The 18,328-nt window shown below is 50.9% G+C and overlaps 1 protein-coding gene across 1 annotated transcript; it reads left to right on the top strand.

Annotated features, from left to right (window-relative positions):
• Positions 1-10,669: 10,669 nt before the first annotated feature.
• LOC103637150 (protein root UVB sensitive 6) lies at positions 10,670-17,116 on the top strand. Its single transcript, XM_020542545.2, has 14 exons — positions 10,670-11,165; positions 12,284-12,382; positions 12,468-12,581; positions 14,264-14,335; positions 14,425-14,535; positions 14,666-14,785; positions 14,937-15,038; positions 15,136-15,208; positions 15,575-15,655; positions 15,738-15,802; positions 15,893-15,994; positions 16,090-16,272; positions 16,417-16,654; positions 16,739-17,116. Exons 1-13 carry the CDS (start codon positions 10,818-10,820, stop codon positions 16,483-16,485), a joined length of 1,539 nt encoding a protein of 512 aa, XP_020398134.1. The 5' UTR covers positions 10,670-10,817; the 3' UTR covers positions 16,486-16,654; positions 16,739-17,116.
• The last annotated feature ends 1,212 nt before the right edge of the window (positions 17,117-18,328 follow it).

Below are 18,328 nucleotides of genomic sequence, written 5' to 3'. Positions count from 1 at the left end.
AGGGAGGCCAATGAGGCCCTCGCCAAGGCGCAGGCTGCGCAGGCGGAGGCCAATTTGGCGCGGGTGGAGGGCGGTCTTGCCAGGGAGCGCGCCGAGCAGTTGGAGGAGCGGCTCCGTGCCCTGCAGAGCCGTGTGGAGAGGGCCAAAGCCGTGACGCGCACGGAGGCGGAGCAGACTCGCAAACAGCTTATGGACTCATACCATGAGCTGGGCGCGCGGACCGCTGAGTTCGAAGTGCCGGACCGAGAGCCCGGGCTTCGCTGCCTGGAGTGGGTGCAGGAGGAGTTGCAGGCGCTCCCCACCATCGTGGAGGGGTTTATGTCTTATGCTTCCCTGGTCACCTGCGAGGGGGCGATGAACGCACTCTCTCGCGAAGGGTGCCGGCACTATGAAGTCTTTGACCAAGCTGATGAAGATTTCGAGCGTGATATCTACAAGGTCGAAGACTCTGTAGTGAAGGAATCCGCCGGAGCCCTCTACGACCGGATGTGGGGCCCCCACGGTCGAGAGGTGGTCAGGGAACGGGCCGAGACGGCAAGGGGTCAGGTAATGTCTGGCCTTTGTTTGGTGTTTGTTGGATGTGGGCTATGTATGGGTTTGCTGAATTTGTGTGCTGTGTCTCAGGCGGCGCGTGGTGAGAGGGTGGATGACTTTGGGGCTTTGAACAGCACGCTGCCTGACCCGGAGTCGAACCCGGCGGAGGCCGCCCTGGAGCCGCTCCCGGAGACCGCCGAAGGCGCCCCTGAAGCCCCCGCAGCCGCTGCGGCCGGCGAAGGCCCACCCCCGGAGACCGCCGAAGGCGTTCCTGATGCCCCCACAGCCGCTGCAGCTGGCGAAGGACCGCCGCCAACTACTGCGCCGAGGGTTGAAGATCCTGCGACGGTGGCGGCAGAGGCGACGGCGGAGGCTCCCGCGACGGCTGGGTCTTCGCAGGTGGCGTAGTGGGTGTGGGTAGTTAGGGAATTTTGGATATGTTGCTGAATCTTGGTTGCTGCGCAGGTTCAAGATTTTGGGCCTGCGCACGCAACCGCCACTACTAATTTTTTGGCGGCTTCGACCGTGGATGATGGTAATAAATCGGATGGGTCTACATCTAAGTTTTCTGATTTTGGTGACTCTGGGAGCTCGGTTGAGTGGACTGAGGAGTCGTCGGATGAGGACTTGGACTACTTTGCGGCCTTGGATGTGGCAGCGGCGGAGGCTTCACCGCGCGCTGCGGATGCAGAAGATGTGCTTGGTCCGAGTACTGGGCGTAGGCGGCGAAGGGCGGTTGCGAAGCGTAGAGTGAGTGGGGCGGACGGCGGTCGACTTCGTGTGAGTAGGGCCGGCCGGCAGGAACTGTTGTCCATGTCAGCCGCCGTGAGTACAGGTGAGGGGGAATTGCGGAGTCTTTTTGCGGGTGAGGAGCTTAGGATAATGTTATTCAACTATAGGGAGATGGGAATTATTCCGAAGGCTGAGCCGATGTAGAGTGTGATGCCCTCGCTTGTACATGTGTAATGGCTTGTATGATGAAGTTGTGTGCCCTCGCACATTCGGCTATGCTAGCGAAGGCGTTACGTACTTGGTCAGGTGTAATTGTTATGCTGGACTGGTGTGTGTGTGTGTAGTCGGTCTTTGCGCGGACTGTTGCACGGACAGGTGTAATTGTTATCGTGCTAGTCTGGCTGCACCCTTAGGCGACTTTTGCACGGATAGTCTCCGCGGTAGACTTCGGTTTTTCGCACTTGTTGTGCTAGTCCGGCTGCACCTTTAGGCGACTTCTGCTCGGTAAGTCTTCGCGGTAGACTTCGGTTTTTCGCACTTGTTGTGCTAGTCCGGCTGCACCCTTAGGCGACTTCTGCATGGTAAGTCTTCGCGGTAGACTTCGATTTTTTGCACTTATTGTGCTAGTCCGGCTGCACCCTTAGGCGACTTCTGCACGGTAAGTCTTCGCGGTAGACTTCGATTTTTCGCACTTATTGTGCTAGTCCGGCTGCACCCTTAGGCGACTTCTGCACGGTAAGTCTTCGCGGTAGACTTCGATTTTTCGCACTTATTGTGCTAGTCCGGCTGCACCCTTAGGCGACTTCTGCACGGTAAGTCTTCGTGGTAGACTTTGATTTTTCGCACTTATTGTGCTAATCCGGCTGCACCCTTAGGCGACTTCTGCACGGAGTTGTCGCACGCGAGGGTGGCTAGCGCTGAGCCTCGCGGTGACTTCGTATTGGTCGAATGTCGAAGACCGTCGTCGCGGTCTTTTTTCGACGCATGTTTTTGCGGGGGATTTTTCACTTGTATATTACATGGCTCCGCCTCGTTAAAAACCTCACCCCCCGGGAGGAAAAGAGTGCGGACCAGAATAAGATTGTTTTTGCGAATTACAAGGGCGAATCAGCCCTGATGAGTCAAACAAAAAATTTGTGGAGGTTGTCGATGTTCCAGGAATGCTCCAGGTCTTCGTCGTTTGGCGTTGTGAGCCTGTAAGTGCTGGGGGAAGCTTTCGTCTTAACTATGAAGGGGCCCTCCCACCTGGGCTCCAGCTTGCCCCTGGACTCTGTCCGAGCTGTTCGGATGAGTACGAGGTCCCCTTCGCTAAATTCCCTCGGGATGACTGCGTGGTCGCGCCATGCCTTTGTCTGGGCTTGGTATTTGTTTAGAGCCTGTAGGGCGAAGACTCGGTCTCCATCGATGATATCCTTTGAGGTGGGCTCGTCCACGTCGGGGACGGCTGACGGAACTGTTCGCGGGGACCCATGTTTTATTTCTTGTGGGGTCATGGCCTCCGATCCGTATAGAAGGCGGAAAGGAGTGAACCCGGTCGCCCTGCATTCAGTCGTGTTTAGTGCCCAGACCGCCTCGGGTAACAAATCGGCCCACCTGCCCTTTTTTCGTCGAGGAGCATCTTTTTGACAGCTGTGAAGATTTTTCCATTGGCGCGTTCCACAACTCCGTTGGACTGCGGGTGATAGACTGAGGCGAAGGCGAGCTTGGTGCCGATGGAGAAGCAAAAATCCTTGAAGTCTTGGCTGTCAAACTGCTTGCCGTTGTCGACTGTTAGTTCGGACAGTACTCCGAAGCGGCAAACAATGTTTTGCCAAAAGAATCTTTGGGCAGTCTTTGATGTTATTGTGGAGACAGCCCTTGCCTCGATCCATTTGGTGAAGTATTCGACAGCGACGAAGGCGAACTTAAGGTTCCCCTGAGCCGTGGGTAGGGGCCCGACGATGTCTAGGCCCCAGCGCTGGAGAGGCCATGTGTGGGCGATCAGCTTTGTAAATTGCGAAGGGCTGCCTGATCGAGGGGAAAACTTCTGGCAGGCTTCGCAGGACCTTGTGACCCGATTTGCGGCGCAGATCATTGCGGGCTAGTAGAAGCCTTGGCGGATCACCTTAGCAGCTAGGGCCCTTGGCCCTGCGTGAGAGCCACAGGTACCACTGTGGACTTCGCGTAGGATCTGGACACCTTCGGTTTCGGTGACGCATTTGAGCATTGGCTGACTGACCCCCTTCTTGTAGAGTTGGCCCTCAATCAGTGCGAAGTCCCGGCTTCGATGTTTGAGGCGCTTGGCCTCATTGATGTCGGTTGGGTGATAGTACCCCTGTAGAAACAGAGTTATTGGTGCCCGCCAGTCTTCGGTCATGATAAGGTTGACTATGCGGTGGCCCTCGCTGTCATTGGTTATTTGGAGCCCTTCGGGGCTCCGGACGGCTGGTGTGCCGATGACATGGTAGAACACGTTGGAGGGCAGGGACTCGCCTCTGGCGACAGCCTTGGCCAATGCGTCGGCCTCTTCATTCTTGGCCCGGTCCACATGCTGCAAAGTGAATCCCTTGAATTGTCTCTCGAGACTTCGAATGGCCGCGAGGTATTGCATGAGTGCGGGGTCCTTTGCTGCATAGTCTTTCTCGACCTGGCCGGCAACTACCTTGGAGTCTGTTCTGATGATGCAGGTGGTGACCCCAAGGGCCCTCAGCTTGCGGAGACTGAGGATGACTGCTTCGTATTCTGCTATGTTATTTGTGCATCTGTCGGATTCCAGAGCGAAGCTGAGGCGAGCCGCATATCTGTGCTTGACTCCGGTTGGTGAGGTGATGACTACTGCGGCGCCTGCCCCCACATGGCACCATGCGCCGTCGCAATGGATCGTCCAAACCTTCTCTGCGGACGGGTCCGGCTGTGTTATTGGCCCAGTCCAGTCGACGATGAAGTCTGCCAGGACTTGTGACTTGATGGTTGTCCTGGGCTCGAAATTGATGTGGTAGCCGGAGAGTTTGGCCGCCCACTTGACAATCCTCACCGATGCTTTCGGGTTTCTGAACAATTCGCCGAGTCCCCTGTCTGAGGTGACCCGGACCTTGAATGCTTCAAAATAATGGCGCAATTTGCGCGAAGACATAACGATTGCGTAGGCAATCTTCTCCAGTTCTGTCATGTTACATTTGGACGGTGTCAGTACTTCGGAGACGTAATAAATTGGGCACTGTCTGATCACGCCCTCAACTGCCTGCTCCTGCACCAGTGCCGTGCTGACCGCATGCGGCGAAGCCGCAACATAGAGCAACAGAGGTAGTGAAGAGTCGGGGCTTGTAAGGACTGCCAACTCCGACAGGTACTGTTTTAATGAGGCGAAGGCCGCTGCCTGCTCTGGTCCCTAAGCGAAGTCTTTTGCACCACGAAGAGTTTTGAGGAAAGGGAGACTTCGCTCAGCGGATCTGGAGATGAATCTGTTGAGGGCAGCCAATCTCCCCGTCAAGCGCTGGACGTCTCTGGCGGACTGCGGAGGCGTCATGTTTATGATGGCCTGAATTTTGGTTGGGTTGGCCTCGATGCCGCGGTGTGATACCAGGTAGCCCAATATTTTGCCTTGGCGAACGCCGAAGACGCACTTTTCCGGGTTTAGGCGGAGTCGTGCGTCTCGCATGTTCGCGAATGTCTCGGCGAGGTCAGTGAGATGGTCCGCCTTGCTCTTGCTGGCGACGACGATGTCGTCCACATATGTGAATATATTTCTGCCAACTTGCCCTTCGAGCACTGTCTTGGTAAGCCTGGAGAAGGTGGACCCGACGTTCTTGAGTCCCTCCGGCATTCTGATGAAGCAATATGTGCCGAAGGGTGTTATAAAGCTGGTGCTAGCCTTGTCTTCCTCCTTCATGTATATCTGGTGGTAACCGGAGAAGCAGTCGAGGAGTGACATGACTTTGCATCCGGCCGCGCTATCGACTATTTTGTCGATCCGTGGCAACGGGAAGTTGTCCTTTGGGTAGGCCTTATTGAGACTGGTGAAGTCGATGCACATTCGCCACTTCCCGCTCTTTTTCTGCACCATCACAACGTTGGAGAGCCACGTGGGGTAAGCCACCGGCTCGATGAATTTGGCTTCCAGGAGGCGGTGCACTTCTGCCTTGGCGGCCTCTATCTTCTCGTCGGACATCTTGCGAAGCCGCTGTTTTTTCGGCCTCACCGAAGGGTCGATTCCCAAGTTGTGCTCAATTATGGATCGGTTGACCCCGACCAGGTCGAGGGCTGACCAGGCGAAGACATCTTTGTTCTTGGACAGGCAACAGAGGAGCTTCTCTTCATGCGAAGTGAGGTCTTCGCTGATAGTGACTGTCTGCTTGGGTGTGGCCTGGTCGAGGGGGACAGTTTTGGTCCCGTCGTTGCTCTGCAGCTGTGCCTTGTCGTGCTGTTTATCGGTTGGGCTGGTGGGCGCGGGGACCTCGCGCTGGGCCGTGAGGCAGTGCACGTTTCTTTGACCGGGCACGAAGTCCCGCTCTATGTTGCGCGCAGCCTGCTGATTGCCGTAGACCGTAATGACGCCTAATGGACCTGGTATCTTCATACATAGGTACAGTCCGTGAATGGTTGCTTCGAACTTATTGATGGAGCCCCGGCCCATGATGGCGTTGTACGGATATACCATATCCACAATATCAAAGGTCACTTGCTCACTTCGGGCATTGGGTGCTACACCGAAGGAGAGAGGCAGCTCTATTTTGCCGACAGGAAAGGTGCCCTTGCCGTCGAAGCCATACAACGGGTTGTCCGAAGGCTTGAGCAGGCTGTGGCTTATGCCCATGCGATCGAAGGCGTGGAGGAAGATGATGTCCGCCTGACTGCCATTGTCGACTAGGACTTTGTGCAGGTCCCAGCCTGCCACGCTGCAATTGATAACCATGGCGTCGCTGTGGGGGGCGCTGCGCAGGTCGACGTCTCGTGCGTCGAAGGTTAGCGGTATGTGGGACCACTTTGTCTGCACGACTGGGCCAGTGATGGCGACGTGGTTGATGCTGCGGTAGTGGTCCCGCTTCTGCCGCTTTGTGTCGAAGTCAGTGCTGGACCCCCTAGTTATCATGTGAATGACTCCGCGATACGGCTGATCGGCGAAGTCTTCCTGCTTTGGGGCATGGGGGATGTTTTGATGTTGCTGGTGTGGTGGTGGGGGTGGGGGGTACGATTTGTACTTCCTGATGGTGTTGGTAAGCGTGGTGCTGTGGATGCGGGGCGGGGGCGTGGATATATGGTGGAGGGGGTTGCTGGTAAGTGTGCGCGACAATTCGGGGGTTGTCGGCTGGCTGCGCCCGTGCCATCCTGTCTTTGGTGGCCTTCGTTTCTGGGCAGTCTTTGGTTTGGTGGGCGCAGTCTTCGCCATGGAAGAGGCAGTAGAATCGGCGCGGCGGCTGCGCACGCCCCCGACCCCTACCACGAGTTCCATTTCCGCGGCACTGGGGGGGATATTCCTGGCGACGAGGGGCGTCAGCAGCGGGGTGCTGGTTGGCGATGTTGTGCACTTGCTGTTGGTTGCGGCCATCTCGACCGGAGTCTTGCTGCGTAGTCCTCGTCCACGTACGGCTGGACTGTGGAGCATCTTTGGGCTTCCTTTGGGACTCAACCTTGTGCTGGTGGAGCTCTTCGGATTTGGCGTATTTTTTGAACAGCTGATATAATTCCTGGAGGTTCTTGGGCGGATCTCTGATGCAGTGGCTATAGAGGACGCCGGCGCGAAGGCCACTGATAGCGTAGTGGATAGCGATCTGGTCATCGACTGAGGACAACTGTGACTTGAGTGTTAAAAATTTGCGGTAATACTCCCGCAGAGTCTCCTTTTCCAGCTGCTTGCAGAGCGAGAGTTCGGCCAAGGCGTCAGTGTCTGGGCGGTACCCTTGGAAGTTGAGCAGGAACTTGTCCCGGAGGCTTCTCCAGGAATCAATGGACAGCGGAGGCAACCTGGTGAACCAGGTGAGAGCTGGGCCTTCGAGGGCGATGATGAAAGACTTGGCCATTGTGGCGTCGTCCCCTCCGGAAGATGCAACGGCGACCTGATAACTCATTATGTATTGTGCTGGGTCGGTGCTGCCGTTGTATTTGGGATAGGTCCCTGCCCGGAAGTTGGCGGGCCAAGGCATCACTTGCAGGTGTGGCGCCAGGGGACTTCGCTCGTCGAGGTAGTTGACCCCTTGGAAAGGCGCGGCGTGCGGGAAGGTGTGGTCGCGCTGGGGGAAACGCGGGTCTTCCGGTTGTGCGCGCTGTTGCAGGGGTGGCCCATGCTGCAGGCCGAGGTGGCCTTCGCGCGTGTCTTCCAGTTGCGCGCGCTGCTGCAGGGGTGGCCCGTGCTGCAGGCCAAGGTGGCCTTCGCGCTGCATCATCGCGATCTCCCGCTCGAGGTCCTGGGCCTTCTGCTCTTCGTCGCGTATCATTTGCCGCACCTTGGCTAGCGCGGACACGCGCTGGCGCTTAGCCTCCAATATCTCTTTCTGCCTCTGGAGATTGCGGTTCTTGAGGCGCAGGGCGCACAGCTGTAGTTGTTCTTCCGCTGAGACGCCGAGGACTTCACCGTCCTCGGTGAGGTCCGCGCCCTCCGGTGGGGCGAAGCCTAGGGGAGGCTGCGATTGTCCTTCAAGGCCGCAGGTGCGGAGAGTGTCGTCTTCGCGGGTGCGGAGAACGTCGTCTTCAGTGGCCTCTTGGTGGGGTGGATTGGGTGAGGGCGAGGGCCTTGCCCTTTCTCGCGGCAAGTAGTGCTGCCTTCGCAGCCTCGTCAGCCTTCGAGCTAGCTTTCTTGGGTGCCATCGCGGGTGGTTTTTTCGTAGCACGAACGGTGGGCGCCAAATGTTGGAACTTGCTCTCTGCTGCAAGGGGATCCAACGGTGGGAGTAGTGACGTAAACAGGGTTCTCGCACAAGATGGCAATAGCTCTGTTAATCTAGCCTCTCACGGGCACTGTGCGGGGGTATTTATAGGTATCCGAGTGCCCAGCGTCTTGTGTTAAGGACGCATGTGCCCTCAGACACCTAGGTTATCCCCAGAATATTCCCATAAAGCGGGGTTACAGACTGTAATTACAGAGGCGCCTTTACAAATTAGGCTCGTAACACGCAGTGGCCACGCAGGGCCTGCGACAATGGGCCGGATCACCCATGGGCCTCCATGCTGGACGAGGCCGCACGGTGGGATGACCTCGTTGTAGGTCTTCACCCGATGTCGTATGGAGCGAAGGATGCCTTCGCCCGTTGTCTTGTCTCCGTTGGACCGACGACCACGGCGAAGGCCTCGAGCGGAGGGTGACGTCTTCGCCTTCGCCCCAACACATTGTCCGGTGCACCACCGGACAGTCCGGTGCACCCAGACTGAGCAGAGTCTTGGCTGCTCTAGCCAAGTCTTTTCCATTTGTCTTTTCTCTTATTCTAGCACTTAGACAAATATGTTAGTACACAAAAACCAATGTACTAAGTCTAGAATCATACCTTTGTATTGATTTGCACTTTGTCCACCATTTGGCATAGTTTAACACATAACCATTTGTGTTGGTCACTTAATCATCATAATACTTAGAAATGGCCCAAGGGCACATTTCCCTTTCAGTTTATAATATTGAATATAAATTGTACATATGCATATATGATTTTTTGTAAAATAAAAAAATAATCGTGTCGGGTCGGGCCAGCACTACGGGCCAAGGCTACGGCCCAAGCACCGCACGATGCTCGTGTCGGGTTGGCACATGCACTATTAAATGGGTCGTGCCTCGGACCGGCTCGTCAAACACGACCCATTTGGCCATTTATATCTCCGCACGATAATGATGATCCTCGCCTCAGTTGCCACCACCTCGTTCGCCATTCTACTTCTTTTCTCTCTCCCCTCATGCCTTCACCTCCGTGCCACCCCATTCTCGGCAAAGGGTGTAGGAGCATGCGTCTCCTCCCTGTATTCGTCTGACACCAGCCCCGACACTGACTCGCGCGGTGGCTATTGCACGTCCACGAGGACGTTTCACATCATGTGTGCACCATCATTTTCGCCGACGTCGGACGTCCCGTTCGTCTTCCCGGCCTTCGCCCTGTTCTTCCTCCCCAACCTGCTGCCCCCGCCCACGGTCGCAGCCGTGAGCCGACCGACGCTCGTTGACGCGGGTACGGGACGAGTCGGTCATGCTCATGGCATTTCTTCATGCGTGCCGTCGAGGAGGACATCGTGGCGCCTGCCACACTTAGGTTATCTTGGCGATGAGGAGTCCAGGTCTGAGATATTGGACAACCAAGGCCCGTAGCGTGGCAGCAGTAAGAATATGCTACGGAGTTGGTGGTGGTGTTGTGTTGCTTCGGCGGGTCCAGGGCTGGAAAGACACTCGCATTCTCTTGCCCTTCTCGGATTGACGCCTGGTGCGGGTGCTTCTTAGTTTGGAGCTGCTCCGGCTGGTCTTCTTTCTCCGCTTGCGTGCTCTCTCCCTATATATCTAGCGGTATACTACCTATATCGCCTCCAGATGCCCATGTCTTCGTCGTGTCGTTCTTCGGCAACGAACATGTATGTCTGCCTCTTTCCTTACCCTCCTGCTCTACGAAACCTTGGAAGTGGGGGAGGCGAGGGATGGGGGTCTCTGATTTGCTGCCTATGGTACCCGTGCGTTCATAAAATATTATGCGAAGAACGGAGACAATCAATAAAAAAATCTTGAGATCTTTTTGGTGGATAATTTACGTGGATATTGTTGTGAACCGTCGCAACGCACGGGTAATCGACTAGTAGTCTCTAAACAAGCAAGTAAGATGACTAAACACCCCAACTAAAGTTTAGTCATGTAGTTAAAGTAACATTTTTTAACCGCATGTGTCCTCTCCCTTCTTCCTTGTGCCCTATTAAATAGGGGTAATGCAGTCTTTATGCATAGTAATTAATACTCTTTTGTTCGGTTTAGTTAGTGAAACCAAACAAAGCACTTTAGTGACTAAACTTTTGTCATTAAAATTTAGTCAGGTGACTAAGGAGATGTTTGGTTTAGAGAGTCAATCCATTCTAGATGAAATGATACATTATGAGTTTATTTTACAAATTTAGTAGAATAAACTCATTTCTCATCTATTATTATTAATTATTATTTTATAAAAAATATAATAGTGATAAATTAATTTAATTTATTCTATAAACTAAACAAGAAAGTGAGAAGTCACGTTTCTCGAACCATCCCACCTGGGTAGCCCCCACGCGCACGCGGACGCGGCCCTTCCTCCAGCTGGCAGCAGCAGCCGGCCAGTCGGCCACACGTCCGTCAACCTCTCAACCAGTTTCCCCGCCTCAAGCCCTCAACCCATCGCGCCGATACATGGGCCCACAGGTTCCCGACCCCGCTCTGCCAGTCATCGTCAGAAGTAAAAACAAAATATCGTGTCCAACCCACACGAGCCTAGTCCCGCGATCTCTTGGTTGCGACTGCGAGTCGTGAGCTGCGTATAAAAACCTCGTTCATCCCTCCGGCCCGCCGCGCTGCTTCGCTGTCTTTCGGCAACGCCCTTTACCACATCTGAATCTCACCCACCCACCCCCGCGCCCCCCGCCAAAGCATGGCGCCGGCGATGGGGCTGAAGCGGCCTGCGGCTGCGGCGGCGGCGGCGGGAGCGGGGGCAGCAGCAGCGCAGACGGTCACGCTGTCCGCGCCGGCCGTGCGGGACGCGGTGCGCGCCGCCGTGAGGGATGCCGAGGCCACCGCCCCGGCCGCCAGGGTCCCGGCGACGGCGGCAGCCACGGCGGAGATCGCTAGGGACGGGGTGCTGTGCCTGGAGGAGGTCGACGGGAGGCGGTGGAGCTACGTGGTCGACGCCGCCGGCGCCGCGGTCAAGGCCAAGGGAAGGGCGTCCGTCGGCGCCTCCTTCAAGGTCGTCCCGCTCCAGTCCCCGCTGCCGCCCGTCGAGGTGAGGCAACCTCCTCCTACCGCCTGACCGCTGACACTGTCGGTGATGGTCTGCTCTTGTGTCTATTTTGCTCAATTTAAACACGGGTGAGATGGTGTGATTTGACGAGGAGTCGATTGCTCTATTTAAACTCGGGTGATGAGATGGTGTGATTTGACGAGGAGGAAGGAGGATGTGGACTTATCGGTACTTTGGTGGTGCTGCGCTGATGTTTTCTTCGTCGCGGATTTGCAGCGGCATGGCATCAGAAATTTGCATCTGGATGTTGGATCGAATAGGATGTGAATGAATATGCCTGAAACGATTGTTTTGTCAGAATTTGGCTCAAGCTAATTGCACTCGTGTCTGGTTCTTTGAGGCGAAATGTCGAAATTTCAGCTATTTCTGTCCAGATTGGATCCGCATCTGTAGGCCTCGTTGATTTCTGGAAAAGAGAAGTTAGGTATTTTATTTGCTTTGTTGGTGGCAACGACTAATATGCAAGCAGTTACTAGGTGCAAGCGTGTAAGCAGATTTTTTAGCTCATTAGATCTGTATCCAACGGTAAATATAATTGTGGTTTGTTAGCTTTTTTTTATAAAGCTATACCAGATGTGGTGGAAGGGTTTAAGTGTTAAATATGACATACCGTTGGATCTAGATCTAACGGATCAAAATGTCTGCTTGCGTGCTTGCACCTAGTACCTGCTTGCCTATTAGTTGTGGCCTTTGTTGGTTGTCTCTGGGCAACTAATTCAACTTTTTCCAGTAAATGTGGTTTGGTATTGAGTTGCCGGTTGGCTTCGAATTCGATTTCCTCAGTTAGGTTTATCATGCATGGCCTAATATGTGATTCAGGGTCAACTTGTTCTGACCTCAGGTTATCTATTTTAGGGACTTTGCTACCTTGCCGGTGGATCAAAGTTGCAATCTTTAGGCAAAGTGACCCTGATATCTCGTTGCAGCTAGTTGTTTGTTGGTTACCGCTCAATAGCACGCTGTTCCTTGTGATTGTGATATTTTGGTGATAACTACCTCCGTTGTTTTCACCTATAGAAATACTAGATAAAATGAATGATCATGATTTAAAACGATGAACTAATATAGTTATTCCTATTTCCACATTTTTATTGCTGCAGGAAATAATGTCCTTTATAAGATCATATGTTGTGCCCGAAGGCTTTCCAGATAGTGTCACACCTTCATATGTTCCATACATGACATGGAGAGCATTGAAGGTATATTTTTTCATTCCATTATATTTGGATTCCATGATCTACTGTATCGATGCATTTTATTTGATTTTGCCTTTCTTTTTCTCAGCATTTCTTTGGTGGAGCAATGGGTGTGTTTACAACAAGAACCTTGCTCAATTCTGTTGGAGTCTCCCAAAGCAGGGCCGCATCTGGTGCTGTGGCTATCAACTGGATACTCAAGGTAAAAATACTTATTTTCTTTCTTTATTGAAAAACTGATCAATAGAGTTATCTTTTTGTGATATTTATCGATTCAAATTCATGTTCAACGAGTACGACAAAACTTGCAATATAATATCCCAAATAAAGAACAGTCTTTAAGATCTATCCAACTATATCTCTAGTACTGTTAATGCCCTTCTTAAAGAAAACAGCACTTGTGAACGGTGACTTATTTTAACTAGTTTTTTTAATGCAATGGCATGAGCTCTGCTTTTCAATTAGGTAGAATGAAATTGTTCTGGTTTATAAGGAAAACCAGACCTAAAAACCATACAGAGTGTGGTTTCTTAAATGGAAAACCAGCAAAACCCAACCATGACAACCCATACGACAATCCCTACTCCCTAGTCACTCCACTACACAAAAAGGACACTAGACAGAACCCACTACATGCCATCGTAGCCAAGCTTACCACAAGCAGCATTAAGCAGCTCTGACTTCCCATGGTGAACATCAGCCAAGGACTCTGACACGCCACCACAAACTTGCAACAAGCCCTGATCTCCCAAGAAGTGAATGTGGCACATGATCATTGCCGAGCTTCATTGCACCCAAAACAAAGTAGCTCCGACTTCACTACTGCAGATCACCCAGCTAGAGACACACTGCAAGCAAGTAATGAACCCGAAAGAGCCCGGCTCGTCAAAAACCCAAAGGTTTGCAGGCAAATAAGCAACGTCCCGTGTGAAACGGCCTCCATTTAGACGATACATGGCTTCTAGGTGACACCACTATGAAGGCAAACAAGCAAGTAATGAACATGAAGTGTCACCGTCATCGGCTCTGGCTAACGCCGGTCAGGGCTATCGACCGGCGCAATCCACCTCACACCTACACAACGGGGCTGCACCACTGAATGTCTGCTGGTCCAGCAGGCACCACCGCGCATGGTCACAGACCGACATGAGTGTCCAATGCAGCAGCTGCTGCAAAGCCAGTGAAGATGCATGTCGCCCATTCCACAAGCAGCTCGCGAGATGAGCTCATGCAGCGAGCGCTAGCTATGGCCGCTTCTTGCCACAGATCCATGGTGCCTCCATGAGCACCTAGCCCTAGCGCCACCACACCATTGATCTCAGCCACTGTGTCCGGCTAGGCGCCACAACGGTGCCACTTCCGCCGCCTTTGCAGCCTCCATGCTGTGCTCTAACGCCGCTGCAGATTCCTTGCCACCGCAGTCCCACGTCTCCACAGGGCCACCTCGGACGCACCCGAGATCGAGTTGCTCCATCGACACCTGCGCAGCTACTGCTTGGGACAAAACAGCCGGAATCGGACGTTGGCTTTCCGGATCCAACGTATCCTTGTAGATGTGGCCAAGGACGGGCGAATCTGCTCGCCGGTCGCCAGAGGACTGGAGCTAACCGTCGAGGAGCCACCATCACAATGGCTACACTAGATCACTGTTGAGCTTGAGGGGGACGGGAGAGCCCCCCGTTGCCTTTCGTTGTGGTCGCACGGGCCTCCGGTGACCCACTCAGGCAGCAGTAAGGCAAGGGAGAGAGGGTCTGGAGGTCAGCGGTGCTTGGGTCTGGGTGTTCCATCTGAACCGCCCCAGAGAGGAGTGACCCGGGGTAGAGAATATGTGCTGTTAGCAAAAAGTACTGCTGTCTGATATCTGTATTGTTTTGCTACATACAGGATGGGGCTGGGCGTGTTGGAAAGATGTTTTTTGCCCGCCAAGGGAAGAAATTTGATTATGACCTGAAGCAGGTGCATATATTAGGTTCAATGTGTGCCCTTCTGCAGTACTTTTTCTTTCTTTCATGCTAATGACTAATTGAAATGAAAATTTCTTATAGCTTCGCTTTTCTGGTGATCTCTTGATGGAGTTAGGAGCTGGGATAGAACTAGCTACTGCAGCTTTCCCACAGTTTTTCCTACCAATGGCATGCATAGCAAATGTTGTTAAGGTTTGTCCTACTGATTTGTAGCAACAGGTTCTTGCTATAATAGTATGTTACTGATATTTTTAACTTGCCTTTACTTGCAAAATGAGTAATGAGAAGTATTCTACTTGTTTGATGCATTTGCTCCAATCAGAATGTTGCTGCTGTCACTTCCACCTCTACTCGAACACCAATCTACAAGGCATATGCCAAAGGAGAAAATATCGGTGATGTCACTGCTAAAGGAGAAAGTGTTGGAAACATTGCTGATCTGGTAAGTGTTCATGTTTTCATGTAACTTGCAGCTTTCTTTGCTGCTGCCATTGTGTTATTATCATATTATGCTTTCTCAATTGCTCTCATTTTTCCCCTTCTCTGATTTAGTTTGTAAGATTTCTTTTGTTTGTTATTTTTTGTTTGTGAAGTTGGGAACTGGAATGAGCATTCTAATCTCTAAAAGCAATCCATCACTGGTAACTTCATTTGCCTTCTTGTCGTGCGGATATCTTCTCAGTTCATATCACGAGGTACACTTTCAAATTCCTTAAGTGTGATGCTCTTGTGAATTGTTTTTTTTTCTGATAAACTTCCAGGTAACAGCACTAGATATTATTTTATAACCAGGTGAGATCTATTGTACTGAATACTCTGAATACGGCAAGGTTCACTGTGGCTGTGGATTCTTTCATCAGGACTGGTATGCCAACATATCTTTTTTAGTCTGCAAATCAAAATTTTGTACAAGTTCTGCAAAGAGAGATTTTTTGTGCAAATACTAATGTGTTTCAAAGCCAACATAGAAACTAAAAAATCTTTAGCGACATTATTCTAAATACAGCAGATATGTTTATGAGAAGGAACTGAAATTGTATCCGTGTCTGTTCGTGCAATTGAATTTAGAAGATTAGAATTTTACTAGAAGAATTAGCTGAGAAACATAGCCTAAAGACTAGTATCTAAAGTATGGAGTTTGCTAGAATTGAAGTTTTCAGTCTTCAATTGCCAGTCTGTTTTTTGCATGTCACCCAGTGTGATATTTATGTCTGCTGTTTTACTGATGCAGGGTATGTACCCTCATTGAAGGATGGAAACTCACAAGAGACAATATTTAATCCACCTTGGCGACATTCGCCCGTCGCAATAGGTTTGCACTCTTAATAATCCTATATCTCTTTGTATGCAGGTGTAACGTAGAACCTCTACTAATCAGTTTTGTTCCCTTACAGGATCAAGATTTGGGGAGGCGTTTCAAGAACCTGCTTCGTTTATTGCTATAAAACCTTTGTTCGAGGTACCATCCTATTTGCTCCATTCAGTATGTTGTCCTTCCTTTGGTGTAATCAGAGACCAGTCTAGAAGTTGCAATGTGGTTCTATTGCAGGATGAGAGGTATATTGTTACATATAACCCGACAAAGGACAAGGTCTATGCTTTGCTCAAGGACCAAGCAAAGCCTGATGACATTCTCAAGGCCGCTTTTCATGTAGGTTTTGATTCTATTCTATTGTTTAGTAGGATTCCACTGCCAAAGTTCTTTGCGTTTTCTTATCCTCTTCAATTCTGTTTTGGTTGCAACAGGCACATGTGCTACTGCATTTTATCAATGCTACACATGCTAACCGGAATGCACGGAAGCGCGCGAACTCCAATCTGTCACACCAGTATAACCCACTGAACATGGACTTCTTACCACACATCGAAGAGTCGTGCAAGATCGTTATGTCGTCTTATGGAGTTTTCAAGAAGAAATCAAGAGAACAGGTAAAGTATCACTTTGTATGATTACATAACCTCACCCCCTGCACTCTGGCCGTAGTACTGGCAAACAAAATAGCAAATAACACGACGAGGCACATGATTTATTCTTTTGTAGTCAATAACCATAACCCCCTTTTTACCTCGCAGGGATGGATCATGTCTGAATCACTTCTCAACCCAGGACGAGCAAGATTGTGTGGAGTAGCACCGCAATGATCCAAGCCTTTTTTATTTTTTTTCATGATGGAGATGATGAGTTCTTTCCCATACAATTGGAGTCCAGCCCTATGTGGGTCAGCGAAACTAACTTTAGTCAACAATCAGCTCAAGTACATAAAAATGCACCAAATCGTCATGAGCCCAGAAGGAACAGTACTTGAACCTGGTTAGTTCTCCCACTAGAACACGACGTTTCAGCTATTTTACTGAATGTGCAGTCACTCTTATTCACATGATTTTCCGTATGCAGGAGCATTAGGATTACAACAGCCACCATGATAAACATGCTGGGGAGGGGGGCGCTGACTGAAGGACCGGTGAAGGGGCTCCAAACTAGTTGCGGAAGACCAGCTAACAAACTTTTTTTTGTATATTCTTAGGAGTATTATATAATGGAGATGGGCTATCGTTCCTAGTGTGACCGGACTGGGGTCGTCTGCTGATTTATTTTGACTATCTGACAACACTTTCTCTGCTAACCTTGCGGTATCGTGGTTCTCATTTCCCTAATCTGAGGGGCTGTACATGCTAGTTTTCGTAAAAAAAAAAAGAATAGCTGTGTTTGTATGCACATTAATTTTTATATTGCTCAGGGCCTGTTTGTATGCACATCCCTGTGAAAATTTTAGTTTGGAAACCCATTTTCTCAAGTGATTTTCATTTTCTTAAGTGAAATTAGTTCATTTTTCTTTGAGAAAATAGGAATTCCTTGTTAAAATGGTGTTTCCAAACTAGCCTTTAGCTGTCTTTTTTCTTATCCTGGTAAAACTATGGTAGTTTCTCATCTTTCCTTTTCTTTTGTATTAATATAAACCCTTGCAGTTAGGGTTGGAAACCAGCCAAAGCCGGGCTCGCTCATTGCGGCTCGGTGGCTGACTGAGCTTGGCTCCTCCATTGCACTGGCTTGTGACCTACATCTTAATAAATATTATTGCATTATAAAATAATTTTAAATATATAAATATGATATATAAAATTATTATTCAATATTATGAGTAATCTAAATTATAAAATATCATAAATTCATCATCAAAAGATCAAAAGCTAAGAAATGACTCTATTATTCATATCATTATCATCAAAAGATCAAAAGCTAAGAAATGACTCTATTATTCATATCATTATCTAATATCTATTGTTATTTTATAGATTAATTAATTTGGTATAACTTGCGAGCTTGGGCTTGGCTCCTTCAACGAGCTTGAGAAATAGGCTCTCATCTGTTATGAAAGATAAGCAGTTGCAGACTGCTTCCAACCGACGTCCTCCAAGGGACGTGCCCTTGCATGTCCTCCACGTACGGACGTGGCTTTTGGCCTCCTCCTCTTGTATAAGTACCATTGCAATAAAGAATAAAGAACACGGTTCTCATTTTCGCTTTACTAGTTTACTTTCACACGTTATCAAGCACTGCTCTACAGAAGGCCAAACTTGCCTTTACGAAGAGAAGGACCGCAGGCCACCAGAGCCATCAGAGAACTCCACCGGAAGCTCCATCGAAGAAAAACAACTGTCGGGTACGCGATGATCTACAAAGATCTCTCTGTTGCCCTTCTTACCTTCATCCTTCGGTTTTTGAACGGTGGCCATCGTCACCGGCGAGGCGCTGACCTTGTCGCACGTCGCCTTCTATGTGCTGCGCATCGACATGGACGCCGCCATGCCAATAAGCGCCGCAAGAAGGACGCTCGGGCCATACTTGACCTTGAGCGAGTCCGCCGGACCGGTGGTGATCCTGGCGCTGGACCCAACAACGCCACGTCAAGACCGATGAGTGCGTTCTCCATCGCCTTCGCCGGAGCGGGTTGCAGAGCGGTTGCGTGAGTCCGAGACCCAGCAG

This window comes from Zea mays, chromosome 8 (genome assembly GCF_902167145.1).
Source record: "Zea mays cultivar B73 chromosome 8, Zm-B73-REFERENCE-NAM-5.0, whole genome shotgun sequence".
Taxonomy (NCBI): domain Eukaryota; kingdom Viridiplantae; phylum Streptophyta; class Magnoliopsida; order Poales; family Poaceae; genus Zea; species Zea mays.
The sequence above is the reverse complement of the archived record's forward strand: the minus strand, read 5'-3'. Positions and strand labels throughout refer to the sequence as shown.

What these genes read in the sequence shown, in the direction of transcription:
- LOC103637150 (XM_020542545.2), top strand. Translation starts at nt 10,818, where the DNA reads ATGGCGCCGGCGATGGGGCTGAAGCGGCCTGCGGCTGCGGCGGCGGCG. An exon ending in TTGGAAACATTGCTGATCTG is followed by an intron (nt 14,786 to 14,936) that starts GTAAGTGTTCAT and finishes TTGTTTGTGAAG; the next exon opens with TTGGGAACTGGAATGAGCAT. An exon ending in TTCTCAAGGCCGCTTTTCAT is followed by an intron (nt 15,995 to 16,089) that starts GTAGGTTTTGAT and finishes TGGTTGCAACAG; the next exon opens with GCACATGTGCTACTGCATTT.